Genomic DNA, 17,888 nt, shown 5'->3' with positions numbered 1-17,888 from the left:
CGGAGCCTAGAAATTAAGAATAAAATACAAAATAAACAAAAAAAGTTCATTACTTCAAAAAGTATGTGCCACGGTAAAAGAAGACAAGGTGACAAATGCAGTAAAAACAAGATATGTGCCAGAACCGATATAAATGCAGGTTGCTATGGCACTCTGTTGAGGCAAGTTGACTAAGTCTTCAGGGAAAGCTTCCCTAAGGAATCTGAGCACAGGAAAACAGGTGCCTGCAGAGCGCAGATGGTTAGGAGTCCTCTTCTGGCAGAGGCAGGGCCACAACCAAGGACATAGTGTAAAAGAGGGCTGGCAACAACCCCGCGGATGAATTTGAATCCCAGGCAAGTGGAGGGCTGGAAGTTAGTATTTGCAAACTGTTGGGGTACCGCGGACCCCACCCTAGTCTGGCACTGAGCCCGGGCGGCCCAGTTTGCAACATCGAGGACCCCACCCTAGTCTGGCACTGAGCCGGGGCCCCTGGTTTGCAACAAACAGCTAACATTGCTTAAGGAAGTTGGCCCCGCACTAAACCAGTGCCAGAATGGACTGCTCTGATTTGACAAGGTGACTCATGCTCGCTGGGTGCCCTCTTGTTGCCCTTATTGTATTACATTGTTATCATGCTCTCCCCACATGCTCTGTAACCTGATTGGCTCATGATTCATATATAATGGCCATGACTTCCTTGTAAGGGGGGGAGGAGAAAGGAGAAAGGAAGAAGAGGAACAATAAAGAGCTCTAACGAACAACCAGTGTGTCGTGTCTCTCTCTGCGGGCAGAAGGGAACGCGACAGCAAACCAGCAAGAAAGGAGACTGAAATATTTGAAATAAGTCAGTGATATCTTAGAAACTCATCTGACAACCCTGTAAAGACATACTGAGAATGCCAACAATTTCTAGGAGGAAGTGGGGGCAATCCTGAACTGTTGTTTCTGTTTTGGTTTATTTCTTTCTCCCCCCTCACCAAAGGTGGTTTTAAAATTCTATGTACTCCCTGGGTAATCACATCCTCTCTCATTCCTTCCAAGTTACCTTCAGACCTCTGGGCTTCACCCTCTGTCTCACAGAAAATCTCAACCTAATATTCCCACAGGTAATTTAATTAGGCTCTTCAGTTAGGTACAAAAGTGAATTTACTATGTTTAAAATCTCAAATATATACAGTAAAATTAATCTATTTTAGAAAAGTAAATTTATTATCTTTTCCCATTGACTTGTCCTTTCCTGTATTTTCCATCTCAGGGTAGATTTTTCTCAGCTGCTTAATCACTCCAGAATAAAAACCTGGCTGTTATCCTTGACTCTACCCAGTACATCAACTTTAAGAAAACTCCTTCTGGACTTGGTGGTATGCACCTCTAGTCCCAGCTACTCAGAAGGCTGAGAGAGGAGGATCACCTGAGCCCAGGGTTTTAGACCAGCCTTAGAACACAAGGGAACCTCCAAAAAATAATAATAATAAATAAAGGAAAGCACTGACTTCAAGAAGGCAAAGAACATTTTCATTAGTAGAGGAAGATGAAGCCCTATCTTATTACTCATCAATCAATCCCCAACACAGAACAATTCCTGCTACATAGTACTCTGTAGACGAATAGATAGATTTGTTGCATAAATAAGTAAATGAATTTTTGCTCTGTTTTTGTCTGTTCTTATCACATTTTAAAACTATATGCAAATGAACTAAGAATTTTTTTAAGAATATAAATTGATTTCTAAGCAGAAGTAAGATAGTAAAATACAAAGAAACATTATGCTAGGAATTTTCTTTTTAGTTAGATTTTAATTTTTTTTTTTAATTTTGTTTGAAACGGACATTGTGTTAAAAGTCATTAAAATAAGCCAAGAAAGATGTGGTTTGGTAAAAATTATCTGATCTAGTTTCTTGTAGTAAAGCAATACAGTTGGAGTTTTGGCCTTACCACTCAGTAACTATGTAAAGTCAGATCATTTAGCTTGAATGTCCCCCAATTCCTACATTTGTGAAATGGAGATAGTACTATTATCTTTTTCAAAGTGCTACTGAAATAAAGAACTTAGAACAGTGTTATCCAAAGAGAATATGATTAATAACTGCTGTTATTATAAGTACCATTGTATTTATGAACTTTATAAAATTTGTAACATTTTAAAAAAAGATTTTCCAAAATGATCTTATTTCCATACATCCTTGAATATGAGACCAGGTTTTTACTTTGTAGTCCAACACTACGAAGAGTGAGGCTATACAGTACAGCAGATGTTGGAGCTGTGCTGACTCTGTTCAAATACGGATTCCACCATACAGTTGTGTGACCTTGAACAAGTCATCTGTTCTCACTGTGCTTCAATTTCCTTGGTTGTGAAATATGAGTAAGCACCTATTAACTTCTTTGATAGGAAAGGTCAATATTTGTAATGAAGTCGGAGCAGTTCCTAGCACCACCCCTATTTAAAAATCAACACGTTTCTAGAATACTTATTAAAAAATGAGAGCTCCACCAGGTACACTGCTGCACGGATGCATGTGATCCCAGTGGCTCAGGAGGCTGAGACAGGAGGATCACAAGTTCAAAGCTGACCTTAGCAAAAAGTGAGGCACTAACAATTCAGTGAGACCCTATCTCTAAATGAAATACAAAATAGGGCTGGGGATGTGGTTCAGTGGTTGAATGCCCCTGAGTTCAATCCCCAAATACCCCCACCCAAATGAGAGTTCTAATCAATGTCCCTTTGTATAGATGATGTTATTCCTCACATTCATGATAAAGACTGATGGACAAGGCTTTGGTCGAAGTCCCAAGGTAGAGTCAGCAAACAGTAGTGACAACAAAGAACATGATTTCTTGGTATTTCAGAAAAAAACTTTTATTTTCTTATTCTAAAAAAATGGCCAATTTACACTGCCTCAAATACCAGGAGGCTACATATTCATTAATATGCTTTATAAGTAAGTCATATAAAAGTAAAGTATATGACATTATTTTAGTAAACTAAAATAATAATTCTTTTAACACTAAGTATTCAAAAATTATGTGGTGCATGAACTAGGATCAAATGTTTCATAGCTTAAGTATACATTTGTGCATCACAATTAATTTCAAAACATGTATTTCCATGGTAGAATACAGTGGAATAGTAATAACTTGAAAAAGAGTTTTTCTATGTTTATTTAGCACAAGGTAGAATAAAATGTTAATGTTGGAAAGAACCATTAAACAAAACAATGTTCAAGGACAATAGCTGTTCAATCTAAGTTCTGCAACAACTCAGTCATTTTCATTTCAACTCTGAGTCCTTTTGTAGACCCAAGAAGGATAAATGGCTTGCCCAAGACACTGTGACTTTGAATTGAGGGAGTCAGGATATTAATTTCAGACCTCCAATTCTATATCTTGAATCTCTATAGCCCCTTCTCAGTTAAAACTTGTAGTCAGATTACTGAATTCTTAAGAAAAAACTGTCATATGTGATGGAGAAAATGTAGCATATCTCACAAACGGTAACATGATGAAGCACTTGGAGAGTTGTTTCTCAATTATCAGAAACTAGTTTTGTTATCTTATGCTGTGTAACTAGACACTGCTGTTTTTGCCTGTGAAGGAGCCAGTGTAGTTGCTGATAAAGGCAATTTTAATAACATTGGGTTATGTAACATTTTACAAGAGACTTTATGAAGTACTTCATTTTCATCTTCATGGATTATGCTACAAGTTCTCTGAATTCATGCTTCACTTATTTTCCCAATTCTCAGACTCCTTAAAATTTAAATTATGATTTTCATATGTGAGATAATTCACCTGGGGATTCTGTTCTCTGGCCTTTGGCTAAATTGGCCTTAAGTCCTTAAATTTCACTCGAAAACCATCTCCCAAATTAATAGCCCCAAAGCACTTAAGCCAAAAATTGATTTTATTTTACTTGTTATTGAGTTATAGATTATACTGCAAAATTAAATAGGGTTTTAAAATTATGATCTATATTACTAGAATTCCCTAACTAATATAAACTAGATTACTTTTTACTTTACTTTACCCATATTCCCTTAACCATCTGCAAGGGAATATTGAAGAACTTTGATTTTAATAAATCTATTAAGATGGAAAAGAAAGTTAATATTAATTTGTTTGATTTTATTCTTTTTTTTTCAGTGTTTAAGCTATTGCCTTCAAATTGTGTCATTATTTGGTTTTGTTGGTTTGCTTGTTAGTTTTAAAATGAAAACTCTTTGAGACCTTTTACACTTAAATGGAAATTTAGGGAGGAACAGAAGGAATACCAGATGGGAGTCTTTCAATAGGCATCCTTGGGGATATTTCTTGAAAGTGAGGTGATCCTAGGTGAGCAGAATGTAATAGAGTTTGTGATTGGGATTGTATCTTAATAAAAACAATGTCTGCATAATTTATAGTCTGAGTAAATAGTACATTACAAATATATATGTTGGGTTGTGTGTTGCATTTAGAACCATCTTGAGATGGAATACACTTAAAAATATAATCCAACTTCATCAGTTATAGAAGAGTAGCTTGAGGCACAAATATTTCAAGAAATGGTTAGTAAAGCCAAAAAATGTTATTTTTGATAGAAATATGATTAAAAATCAGGAGTGTTCATTTCATATCTGGTATTTTTATACCACTCTAAATTATTTCTGGGAAGAAAATATAAATGTAGAAAATATATTTCCCCCATTTAGCATTATTTCCTAATTTACAACATTTTGTTGAATGTAAGTATAAAGAGTGTATATAGTAAATAAAGGTATATATATATGTATATATATATAGTGTACATATATAAAATGATATGAATATTTTAAAGACTAGCAATAAATTGACATACATTTACTCTCCACACATTGAGAATTGCTTCCAGTGCTTGTGTCTCTTCCCTATCTTTCCCTGCTAATCCCTGTGCTTATTTCTGATTTTATTAGGACATCTTTTTCAAAATTTAAATTAAAAAAGAAAGTATGTATGTATATATGCACATATATATGAATGCATGCATCTATACATATGTTTAGGTGTACAAATATACATTGTTTAGGTTTTCCTATTTGGGGAAGTTTTGAAATGGGGATATTTGTTCAAGACTTCTTTTTTCCCCTATGTTGTTTCATTCACTCTATGGATCACGTTGGTGAATGCAGCTGAAAGTCACTGATTTTCTCTACTGTATATGTGTGCAGTACATATAGCATATACATAATGAGACTAGTGGACATTTTGCTTTTCCTCATTTGTTTCAAATACTTTTTCTATGAACATTTCAGTACACATCTTGCTTGTGTATGTAAGAATTTCACCTAAAAAGGAACATTTGCTATTTGGGATGTATACATCTTTTACTTTATACGTGATAGCAAATGGATTTTCAGTACATATACAAGAAATATTAAACTTTTTCCCTGCAGCTATGATTTACGTGATGATTATAATGTGAAATGAATTTATCTAACATGTGCCCCTTTTTTCCAGTGGAAAACATGAGCACTAAACAGAATGTATTTCTTTTACTCATCATCTTGAGCTTAAATAGAAGGGGCCATTTCTTTGGTTAATTTACCAATAATATCCATGTCAGGGAATTCAGGGAATGGTGTTCTGTTCTTGTTCTTACTGGTCTTGACTATAGCAAGATTGAGAAGCATCTCTCTAAAAACTTTCTCTCCTTCTAGCTTCTGTGATGGTTCATTTTCTTGGCTGTTCTTTTGCCCCTCTGCTTATTGAATTAGCTTCTCATTAAATGTCAGATATTCTCAGACCCTGTACTTGCCTACTCTTTTTTTCATCACTCTCTCTTGACATTGTCATAATAATCTGTTCTTACATGTGTAAATCTTACAGGCTGTTATGTGACTGGCAAAGATTTTCTCCCATTCTGTAGTTTTCTCATCATTCTGTTGATAGTATCCTTCGCTGTACAGAAGCTCTTAAATTTGATCTAATTCCATTTATCAGCACTTGCTTTTGTTTCTTGGGCTATTGAGTCATATTCAGGAAATATTTGTTTGTGTCAATATCTTGAAGTGTTTGCCTATGTTGTCTGCTGGTAGTTTCAAAGATTCAGGTGTTATATTAAAGTCTTTGATTCATTTTGAGTTGATTTTTGTACAGGTTGAGAGGTGGGGGTTCCAGTTTCAATCTTCTATATTTGAATAACCAGTTTTTCCAGCACATTTGTGGGAGAGTCTGTCCTTTCTCTAGAGTGTATATATTTGGCACTTTTGTTGAGAATCAGATGGGTATAAATGTGTGAATTTATTTTTGGGTCCTTTATTCTGTTCCATTTGTCTATGCATCTGTCCGTATTTGTGCTTTTACCAGGCTTGGTAGTGTGTTTTCAAGTCAGGTATTATGATACCATTAGCATTTTATTTTCTGCTCAGAAATGCTTTGGCATTTCAGGGTATTTTGTGTTCATCTGACAGGATTAATATCCAGGATATATAAAAAACTCAAAATACTTATCAATGAAAGACAAACAATCCATTCAATAAATGGGCAAATTATTTGAACAGAAACTTCACCAAACAGTAAGTACTTAAGGCCAATAAATATATGAAAATATGTTCAATATCTTTAGCCTTCAGGAAAAGGCAAATCAAAACTACATTGAGATTCCATCTCATCCCAGTTAGAATAGCTGTTATTGAAAAATCAATAAATTACATGCTGAGGAAGATGTGGAAAAAGGAACACTTGTTTACTATTGGTGGGAAGGTAAATTAGTTCAATCACTATGGAAAAGAGTATGAAGAGTCCTCAAGAAACTTAAACTAGAACTACCATGTGACCCAGCCATACCACTCCTGGGTTTTTATGTCCAAAGGAATTCAGCATACAAAGGAGATACCTGTATACCCATATGTATTGCTATTCACAAAAGTCAAGTTATGGAATCAGTCTAGATGTCTCATTGCCAAATGAATGACTGAAGTAAACATGGCATTTATATACAATTGAACATTTTTCAGTCATAGAGAGGATCAAAAATCTTTCCATTTGCACAAGTATGAGTGCAACTGGAAGACATCAAGTTAAGCAAAATAAGCCATATACAGAAAGACAAATATTGTATGTTTTCTCCAATATGTGAAAACAAAGGAAAAAATATCTGAAACCAAAGCAAACCAAAATAAAAACACCCAAAGATGATCTGATAGTAGAAGAGGAAATTTTAGGGCTCAGGAAAGGGATTTGAGGACTGTGGTGGGGAGAAGGGGAAGGACAGGGTAAGAGAAGGGAGGTGGGACATGATCAAAGCTTGATATATGCATGTATAGAAATGCCAGAGTAAAGTCCATTAATTTGTACTTACAGTGTGTTAGTAATTATAAAAATATTATGGGCTGAGAACACCCTAAGTCATGAATATAAATGTCACTTATATTGAGTCACTCCTTCTGCAAACTTTTCAGATAACTCAAGTGTCCAAGCTAATTATGGTGTCATTCTCCCCCACAAATTTTTCCTCAGTCTTCCCCCTAGTAATGAGTTCTCCATTTAATATTTTAAACCAGCTGTCTTTTCTTGCTCAACACATCCTTCTGACCTCTTCATAGTTTTAGAAGTTCAGAGATGTGCCAAATTTTTTTCTACATTTTCTAATAGGATTAAATAATTAGGGAGAGGTAGATACAGTAGTGAATGCAAGCCAGAGAGGTCTTTGATTAAATGCAAAGAGACCTTTTCAAACTAAAAATAAACAGAGGGATTAAGGAGAGATTGAAAACATATTGGAAAAACACAGATTAAGTGGAGACAATCACAATCCTTTTCAGATTCTTGGCACTCAGAGTTTCACAAAGAAACAAATACAGATTTGAAAAAGAGATGGATCAGAACAAAAACTGTAAGAGCAGTTGGTGGGAAAACATGGAGTAGTGGGAATAGAGTTTGCTCTTTGTTGGTTGGCAGTCCTTTTTGCACTAGGGAGTGGAGTAAGTCTGCGGTGGGCTGCTGGTCGACTAAGAATGCTGCTTACATTTGTAAGGAATGAGAAATGATTCTCGTTGAACTGACTGGTCTGAATCTGACAATTTGTTGAATTGTAGTTAAGTGTCATTGATAGCAGAACAGACAACCAGAGGTCGAAATGATAGTCCTGCAGAAAGAGTAAATGAATGCCTTACCATATTACCTCTGCAGGAAACAATTCATTTTGAAATGTTGCAATGCAATCTCAGTGTATCTATTTGCTTTTGTTTATATCATCAGTGGGTAGGTTTATGTAAATGCCTATTTAGTTTGACTTCCTATTGTGGATGATCCTCTTTTAACTGATTAGATGAACAGAATATGAGTGCAGGGTAGGAAGAATTAACCTTTCATTGCTTATTGAGTTCAAAAGGATTAAATGTTGTCACCTTTCTTGATTTTGTTCCAGTTGTCTCTCAATTTATTTTTTATTATGTTTTGTCCACATAAGTGTTTTTTTAAGAACTCAAAGAGGTTGAAAATTTACCACTGAGTGGTAAATATATCTACTAGATACAGATTACCTCTCTGAATTGATGATGAGTTGTGATTAGTACATAAGCTACGAAAATATTCTACAGATAGTGAAACAGATAGCCGAGGTGAGTTTCAAATTTATTCTTTGTAATCTATCACAAATTCTTAAAGATAATTCTATCATTATGTTTCAGACTAATAATTAGTAAAGGTAATTTTTTGGAGTAAGGTTTTTATGAATAATGATTTATTGACATTTTAATAATAGTGAATGAATCGTGTCAAATTAATTATTGAATTTCTAAACTGATGATTTGAATATACTTGTTTTATCAAAGTGTTCTTAATTCTAAAGGAATTCACTGAAAAAAATTTTAAACTATTAAACTCCTTTACTATGGTGAAATTAAAAATTAATGTAGATGTTTAGATTATTGGAGCAGCCACTAATTCTTCAAAAATTCCAGTCCAATAAAGCAGCACATGGCATCATCTATTCCATGTACAAATCTTAATGATCAACTTTCCATGTGAAAAATTATTCATTCCAGAACTCATTCTAATTTATCAATTTCTGTTGAAAGGAAGTAAAAAACACTAATGAATTAACAATGATATTTATTTCCATAGTTATTTTATTTCCTCTTGTATATAGCAAAGAGCTGATAGAATTGTGGCTTGATCTTCATCTGCTAGAAATTAAGGTTTGGTGTCCTTAAGTAACTTGGAACTGAAGGCAGGAGTCCATGCACTTGAAAGTGTTAGCAATTAACGTACTACCAAGGAAAATGTTTTCCTACCACCAGAGAGGAGGCATTTACTCTCGGACCTTGGAAGTTATCATCATTTAAGGTCATCAGGGGACACAGAGTTTTTCGTACTCCAGGCACAAAATTGAGAGCGTCTAACTGTTTCATTTTCTTCTCACATACTGAGCTCTGTGTGATTTTGTTAAAGGAAGCATTAAACAACCTGTCAGTACATACACATTGGATCACAGACTCTTCTCATGTGGGAGGGCTCTGGTAAGTACAGAAAGACATTATTGGAAACTCAGATATTAGAGGATAAGTGTAACAGCGTTTATTGGTTGAAGGAATCAACCATAGTTCCTTTCCTTAGTGTTTTATGCTGAAAACCTGTTGTTTTTAATTTTCTGAACACTGACTTCCCACTGTGCTTAAACAGCAGCTCTTAATCAGAACACAATAATTAGATAGTTAGAACCTGCATGATATTTAGATATTCGGTGGAGTTGCATTACACAGACAGGTCTACAAAGTTGGATTTCCTTTTTCTTTTTCTGATTCATCATATAATTTCTTTTTAAGTATTATTGTCCAGATACATTTTATAATTTGTCTGAATTAATCATTTAGTGCAATACAAGTATATCTCTCTCTCTCTCTCTGTCTCTCTCTCTGTCTCTCTTTCTCTCTCTCTCTCTCTCACACACACACACAATTTATACAGTTACTGTGACACAGTCATAGTGTAAAAAAAGAATAAAAACTCATTAAGGATCTGATATAAAATCTTTCAAATACAGTATGTTTAACCAGAAGGGAAAATTGCTTTGTTGACTGTTTCTTAATTTCAAGGTAACTTTACTGACCTATTCACCAGTAAATATTCCTCTAAATTTGATTGCAATAAATGTACAGATGCCTTACATCACAGGAAGAATATCAGATATTTAGTAAGATAATCCTTTAGTAAATTCTAATCCTTTCAGACAAGTCTTTGGAGAAAATGTTTAGGAATCTAGTCAATCATTATCACATATCTCTGAAACTCTAATACTACATTCTGTACATAACACCTTCCCTCTCTTATTATTCACAAGTTTCCAGGAAAAAAAAAATATATTCTCTTGCTTCTTCTATTTCACTTACTGTCCCTTCTGATATTCCAACTTGATTTCTGTTCTTATTCTTCTCCTGAAAATGGTACTTTTTCTTTTATATTATGCTTCTTTGGGAAATGTTTTGGGTCTTTTTGTTTGTTTGTTTGTTTGTTTGTGTGACCTTCTCCTTCTTTATTGCGACAATCTGTATTCCTTAACTGGTTTAATGCACACCTTTTCCTAGGCCATTCTTGACTGCTGATCTCCAATTCTCTACCCTGTTTTCTCTTAAACTACAAAATTAATCCAATCGATGATTATGACTTCTACCTTCTGCTCTACAAAGACACACGGCAATAGGTCCAGGGTCTCTTGTGGATTCAAGACCATATTTTAAATGACTTACTCTACATCACAAGCTTCCAGTGACAGGAATGGTATTCAGCAGGAATATACTGATACAGTGGACTAATAGAAATAGATCAGTGGCGTTGCCAAACCAATTAAATACCTGAATACTATCCCCTCCCAAAATTAACTTCAAAAATAAACCTGCCATTTTTCCTATAATCTTGTTTTCCCCACTTTAAAAATGGCACCACAAATTATTTAGTTACAAAAACCGAACTGGTTGTTCAAATTCCAGTTTTTTTCTATCATGATTTCAGTCATTTCCCCACCTTTATTGCCATAACATTATTTCTTGTTTTATTATTTCTGTAATTTAACTTTACCAGTTCTTACCCAGTAGTTTAAATCACTACAGTTCCTCTCTTCAGATGTGAAAATAGCATGTCACTTCCTATTCAAACTTCTTAAATGTTTCCCTAGGTACCAGCATGTAAATCTATACTATTTTGCACTTTGTATAGAATCTGCTGTGCTCTAACTCCTGTTCACCTGTCTAAAGACAAGTCCTCCTTCTGCTCTTTTCTTATTTCTTCTTCCCCTTCTCTACCCACAAGCCTCTCCCTTACTTAAGGTCCAGTTGCGATTTTGCCTCTATCTGGAAGAACAAGCCTGCACATTATTTACTGGGAAGGATTGATCTTCCCTCAAATTTTCTGTCTAATTACAAACTCCCTGACTTCCCCAGGGAAGCCAGTAGATTTCCTTACATATTTTCCTATGTTACTTTTTTATATTATTCATATTTATAAAAGAATAAATACCTAGTAGTAATAGTTGTGTATCTTCCCAGGAGGATATTAGCCCTCTTGAATCCTTAGAACTCACACTTAATTAATGTATGTTACAATAATAAAAGTCAACATGAAAACCTATTTTTTCCTTGGGAAAATGTATACATAATTTCAAAATAAGAAATCAAACCAAATGTAAATAACTAAAGATTAATTTATGTATATTTTAGAATCTCTTAATCCATTCTTTAATGGATATTTCACTTAATATATAAATGAAACTAAAACTATGTGACAAGCTATTCTTGCCTTGGTGTAAGCAAAATAGACATTTTCTACTCTTACGAGACTTATAGACCTGTTTTTCCAGAAAAAAATCAATAAAGCACATTAATATTATAGAAAAAGTCACAAAGTCTGTCTAATGATCAATAAATGCACTGCTAATGGAGTAAATATGAATCTAAAATAGTTTCTTCATTCTTACTGATACAGAATGTACTAATTTCATTAAATGCATGTGTCAAATCAAATATGCAAGAAAATTTTGTTTTTCATGTGTGTTTGTTTTTAAAATGCTTACCTTGTGTATACCAGAAACCATAATAATAGTTAAGTAGATTTATATCAATTTGTGCTACTTGTGGTACTTTGAAATAAGAATATTTTAAATTTCCAACATAAAGATAGTACGTTCAAGTATGTAAAATGTAATGATAAATATAGTAAGAGAAAAAAATTCATAAATATAATAAGCTATTGGTAATAAGCTATCGGTGCATTTAGCAATCTCAAATTTTTAGGGCAATTTTCTGCAGTAACATAACATGGAGCCAAATAATCAGTAGCATTTAAGTCAACATGCAGACTTTTATCCTAGAATATAGCTTAATAATAAAGAAAATAAGCTAATTATTCAAATGGAAATTTAGAGAGTGAGCTGGCATGGATACAAAGTGCTATAGAGAAAGTCCTTAAACATTACCAAGTTCATTTCTCAAGTGGTATTTTTGGCTTATTATTAAGCAGGCACATTAACATATCCAATGAAAATTATTGACTTAGGAGTGCACAAAAACCCACACACTTAATATTGCACACTATACACAGATTACAGACATATAATGGAAAAATAGTCCAATATTGAAACAATTCTATTCATGAAGAACAATACATTTTAAGTATACCTGGCATGATAAGTAAATATATATATTTATATATATATATATACATATATTAGTAGAATTGCTCAAAATTTCTTTTTGAAATCATATAGATGACTCCACTAATCAGGAAACATTTTTAAAGTTTTCCTTTTTTTCTCTTCAATAAGATGACATACTTAATATTTTTATAACATCCACGAAACTACCTGTTTTTTTGCATGAAGATCTGGTAATCCACCAATAAAGACAGATCCTGAATTGGGCAGTGGTTGTCCTGGTATGTCATTGACAGATATGCTGTTTTCTATAATTCTTCCTAGAATAGTCAGTTCAGCTCTACATGGGTCCAATTCTTGCCTGCAACGATTTAAGAAAGAAATTTATGGTTTTAGAATGTGTTGTATAAACATTTGTCTGACCAATTAATTAAGCTATTACCAAAGAAGAAAGATTTAAGTAAATAGATTATCTCACCATAAAAATCAACAAAGCCAGAAGTAGATTAATCTGTTCTAAATTAGAAACCCTTAATACTTAAAGTACCTAAATACAACATTAAATTTTGACCAAACACAAATTTTAGTCATGACTTAATGAAATGAGTAGGTCCTGATAATAAGCATCCTTCTCAGTAGTAACTGAAAGAATGTTAGAATATAATAGTCTTGTTGTTTACTTATTACATTCTTGAATTTTCTGTATGAATGAAAACAATTCTGTATGAATGAAAATAATCAGATTTAAATGTGGTTACACAGGGTAAAATATATCTTTAGGAAAAACAGAAATATTGCAGAAGAGTAATTAGTTGTAGAAATATAATTTATACCAAGAAGCGAAATGTGAAAATTTTAAAAATAATAAAATTAAATATAATTTTAGAAAGATGAGAAAAAATACAATACTCTAATATATAGATATGAATGTATCATTTACTCTATTGATATTTTAATTATTTAATCCAGAAATTGGCAAACAATGACCTGTGGGATGAATCTTGCCTGCCACTCTTAATAAAGTTTAATTGGAACACAGCCACATGTCTCTTCATTTGTAATCTATGGGAGCTTTCATGTTAGAGTTGAATAACTCCAGCAAAGATGCTAAGGCCCAAAGGACCAAAAGTGCATCCTACCTCTTACAGAAAAACTTGGTAGATTCATCATCTATTTAATGAATCTGTTTCCCAGGTAGACAGCCTTACTATAATGCTTTCCACACATGTTCTGCAAGAAACAGCATCCACTTACCAGTGTTCTGCTATACCATGAGCATATGATGTTCTGTCTTTCATATATTTATACAAGCTTTTATTGAATTATAACATGTATAAAAAAGAGGGTAAATGGGAAAGCTATATGAAATGTATTATGAACATGTCCAAGAAACCATTAGCTTGATAAAAAGACAGAAAATTATTACCCACTCCAATTCAGAAACACAAACATCCATTTTCATTCATTTTATTTTAGATGCTCATTTTGTGATTGAAGTTAATAGTAGTTTATTCATTTTCATGGTACATCACAGGATATTTCCTAAACTGCTTATTGTAGTGTTGATGCATTTGAGTTGTTCCAATTTGGGGGTTATTATGCATTATGCTGCCATGAATATGCTTGCATATATTATTTAAGGCAAAGATATGTGAATTTCTATTGAAATTTTAATAAACAGATCGAATTTTCTCTGTTTGGGACATATGCTCTGTTGGTTAAAATGTTACAAATGGGTTATTTTTCATTTGCTATTAATAATACCAAAATTACCATTACTTTCATAATGGTATCCTTTAAATTTTAAATTAAAATTTGTACCAATTCAGCAACCATTTACTTAATTATTATTATTTTGTTGCTGTTCTTTTTTCTGATCTACTCTACATTTGAAAATGTAGTTTAGTTTTGACATTTAAATCTACACTCCCTCTGAAATTTATTTTTATAATCTGAGATATATATTAATTTTTATTTTTTTCTTATGGATATTCAACTGACCAGGTAACATGAGCAAAAGAAAGAAAAATTATCCATTATCCAGTATTCTGCCATCTCATTCTGTCATAAATCAAATCCATTTATATCTGGTCGGTTTTTAGGCTTTTCTGTTCCACTGGTCAGTTTTTCTATCTTGCGCTAATACATCACTGTCTTGACACTTACTCTAAAATAAAGTATTTAATACTTGGTAGAGTAAGTCCTCCTGCTTCATTTTTTTTTTTCTCAACATTGTTTAGACCTCAGGGGTGTGTGTATGTGTACATTTGTGTGTGTGTTCCTGAGCTTTCCTTCTCTTTTGTGGGTCTATATTTTTACTTTGTACTAATATCACAGTGTCAGAAATATTGATGTTTTATGTTTTTAGTTGTCTAGCTTTTTGATTGAGATGATTGAATATCTTTTTCTTCTTTCTTCCTTCTTAATTTGTGGTGAATTAAACTGACCAGTTTTAGAATATTTGAATGTATTCCTAGAACATTTTTAACTTGCTTAAGATGCATGACATTTTTATATAAGACTGGGTTCACTTTCTATATTTTCAGAAAATTTTTTATATATGTTAACAAGAGTTTGACTTTCAAATTTCTCTTCTTCTTCTCTCTTCTCTTTCTCTTCTTCTACTGCTCTTTGGTTTCAAGGTTATGTCCTTGTCTACTTTCAGAAATTCCTTTTACCTTGATGGTATATCTATTTTTTGTATATGGTAGAATTTAGTACACAGAAAACTGGACCTGAAATTTTCCTTGAGATTTCTTTTGCTCTTTTATCTTCATGATTTCCTTCATTTAATTTGTTCTGAGCTTAATTTATTTTTCTCTAAGTTTTTAAATCTAATGTGCTCTCAAGATTGAAAATTTCCTGTTCAGCTTGAAATATATTCAACAAATTCTATTTTTTATTATCATCTGTTCAAAATATTTTAAAATTTTCTTTGTGATTTTGGTTGTTCAATAATCATTCAGAATTGTGTTACTGAACTTAAAAATATACAGGGATTTTCTGTTTTTTAATATTCTAATATAGCTTAAATCAAGGTTGCTCAGAGAAATTTTCTGCTTACTCTTTTAATTCTTTGAAATGTATTGACTCAGGCTACATAGGAAAGTATATAGTAAATTTCAGTAATATTTTCAGACCCTATGATTTCTGTGGTTGAGTGTAATATTCTGTATATGTGAATATGCCCCTCTCACATACATATATTCATTTTTATAGTGAGTTTAAAAGGGTACAATAAAATAGTTAAATCATGTGTATGATGCATGGGATTTCTTTCCTTAAAAACAATGTTTACAGAGATTCTTTACATCCTTTTCTATTTACATTATGATATAAACTTAAGAGCTAAGGCCAACTACGGCCATGCAGCAAATATTGGGGTTTTGATAAAGTTTTGAAAAAAATGTAAAAAGTTTAATGACATTTCCTATATTAAGAAAATGGAAGGAAAAAGTTTTGAACATTTTTAGAACCTACTTGATATTCTTGGATCTGTATTTAGAAGCAAACTGCAAGCTTTCTGGGTTAATTACTCTTACAATTAAACTGTTAAAAATATCTTAGGGAGGATATAGCTTCCAGAAAACCATTCATTAAATGATAAAAATAAAAAAAAAAAAACTGCTACTTCTGCTCCAATCATTCCCTGAATTTTAATGTTTAGAAAATAGTTTGTACTGTTTTGTGATATTAAAATAGCAATAATTATTCCCTAACACTTTGCTAATGAACTCATTTCTTCTATTTTATGAATCAAATGAAATACATTAAGATATCAAGCACATTTATTTGGTCTTTGGTTATAAAAAATTCCAGGGTAATTTAAAAATAATGTATATAGACTCTTTTGTTTGTTCTTCTTGACCACAGAAGATATATAATTATTTAAAAATTAGAAAAACTAAATTTAATATCTGATCAATGCATGAACCAACCTGAATCTTTTGCAAGTTGGTTTCAAAATGATATCAACAAATATAGGTCAATATGTATATGTACACACTTATGTGTAAGTCCATCACATACACAGATAAATCCATCAGCATTGTTTGTGCTTTATCATTTTACCTTACATGACTGTATTACAATTTTTGTGTATTTTGTATATTGTGTTTCAAGGTCTTAAAATGATAAATAATTATGTGATAAGTAACACCTAGAAAGTCATTTCACTCTTATTTATTTCTTTATGAAATAGTTTTAGGCTTTTTGAATCAAACTTTTAGTGGTTTTAAGGGTCTATCACCAAATTGCTAAATTACATACCAGAAACTGTGCTAATTGGCTATATTAGAAGTATTCATGGTCTTTCTTTTAATATTTATGTTTATATGATGAGTTCTATTAGTATCTTCAATATTTTCTACACAAAAATCCTTTCCTATCTAAGAAATAAGTACTTATATTTTATTTTTATAGATATTTTTAAAGGTCCTCCATCACTTCATAATCAGATTTTGTGTATATTAACTTCTTTTATTTGTATTTTATACTCTTTCAGTGTGATATTTGAGATTGATTATACTGCTTTAATTATTGTAGTTGCACATTTTACTTTAATATTTGATATGCCAGTATTCTTTCATATAAGATTTCTTCAAGGATTTTATTTGCATTTTAATATGCTTATAATTTAAAATCTATTTTTTTTCTGTATTTCAATGACATTTTTATCAAGATTAAATTATTAGAATTAAAGTTGTTTTATATTCTGAAATTGAAAGGGAAAAACATACAGACACATATATTTAAACATATGAACCTACATATGTGTGTACATAAACACACCTGTTCATATTTATTTAATATAAATGTAAATATGTTTATACACTTTATGTTACAAATTAAAATATTTTATTTCAATAGAAGTTAAAATATTTGCATTTTTTCTATTTAGCTATCTATGTGTGTTCCACACTTAACTATGGTCTTTAACCTTGTGGAACTCTTAGAGAATTACAATGAGATAATGGTCATATACTACATCTTAATTTAATATGCAATTGTACTAAGTTGTGTAGTAAACTCTGCAATATAACATAAATTAATTAAAGTTGGAAATACTCCAGACTTCACTGAGAAAAATCCAAATGATCCTTGCATCATGAAGATGATTACAGTAGAAAGAGGAAAGATTAATGGATAATGCAGATGTGAGATTGTGATTAAGGGTGAAAATTATAAGAGAAATGAATGAAGTAATATTTTAAAGCCTTTGTCTAAAATTGAGAAGGGGAGTTGGGTTTAGTAACAACTCACTGGGTTTCTTTCTCCACTTTGAGCATGTGGGGCATGTTGT

General features: G+C 32.2%; 1 protein-coding gene across 1 annotated transcript in view; it reads right to left on the bottom strand.

Moving 5' to 3' along the window:
• Window positions 1–17,888, bottom strand: part of Eys (eyes shut homolog) — a 1,705,088-nt gene that overhangs the window by 568,457 nt on the left and 1,118,743 nt on the right. Inside the window, 1 exon segment of the mRNA XM_047559194.1 lies at window positions 12,797–12,947. Within this exon segment, the coding sequence (XP_047415150.1) occupies window positions 12,797–12,947 (151 nt within the window).

The sequence above is a fragment of the Sciurus carolinensis genome, chromosome 7, assembly GCF_902686445.1.
Source record: "Sciurus carolinensis chromosome 7, mSciCar1.2, whole genome shotgun sequence".
In the NCBI taxonomy this organism is placed as follows: domain Eukaryota; kingdom Metazoa; phylum Chordata; class Mammalia; order Rodentia; family Sciuridae; genus Sciurus; species Sciurus carolinensis.
This window is presented reverse-complemented; position numbering and strand designations above follow the sequence as displayed.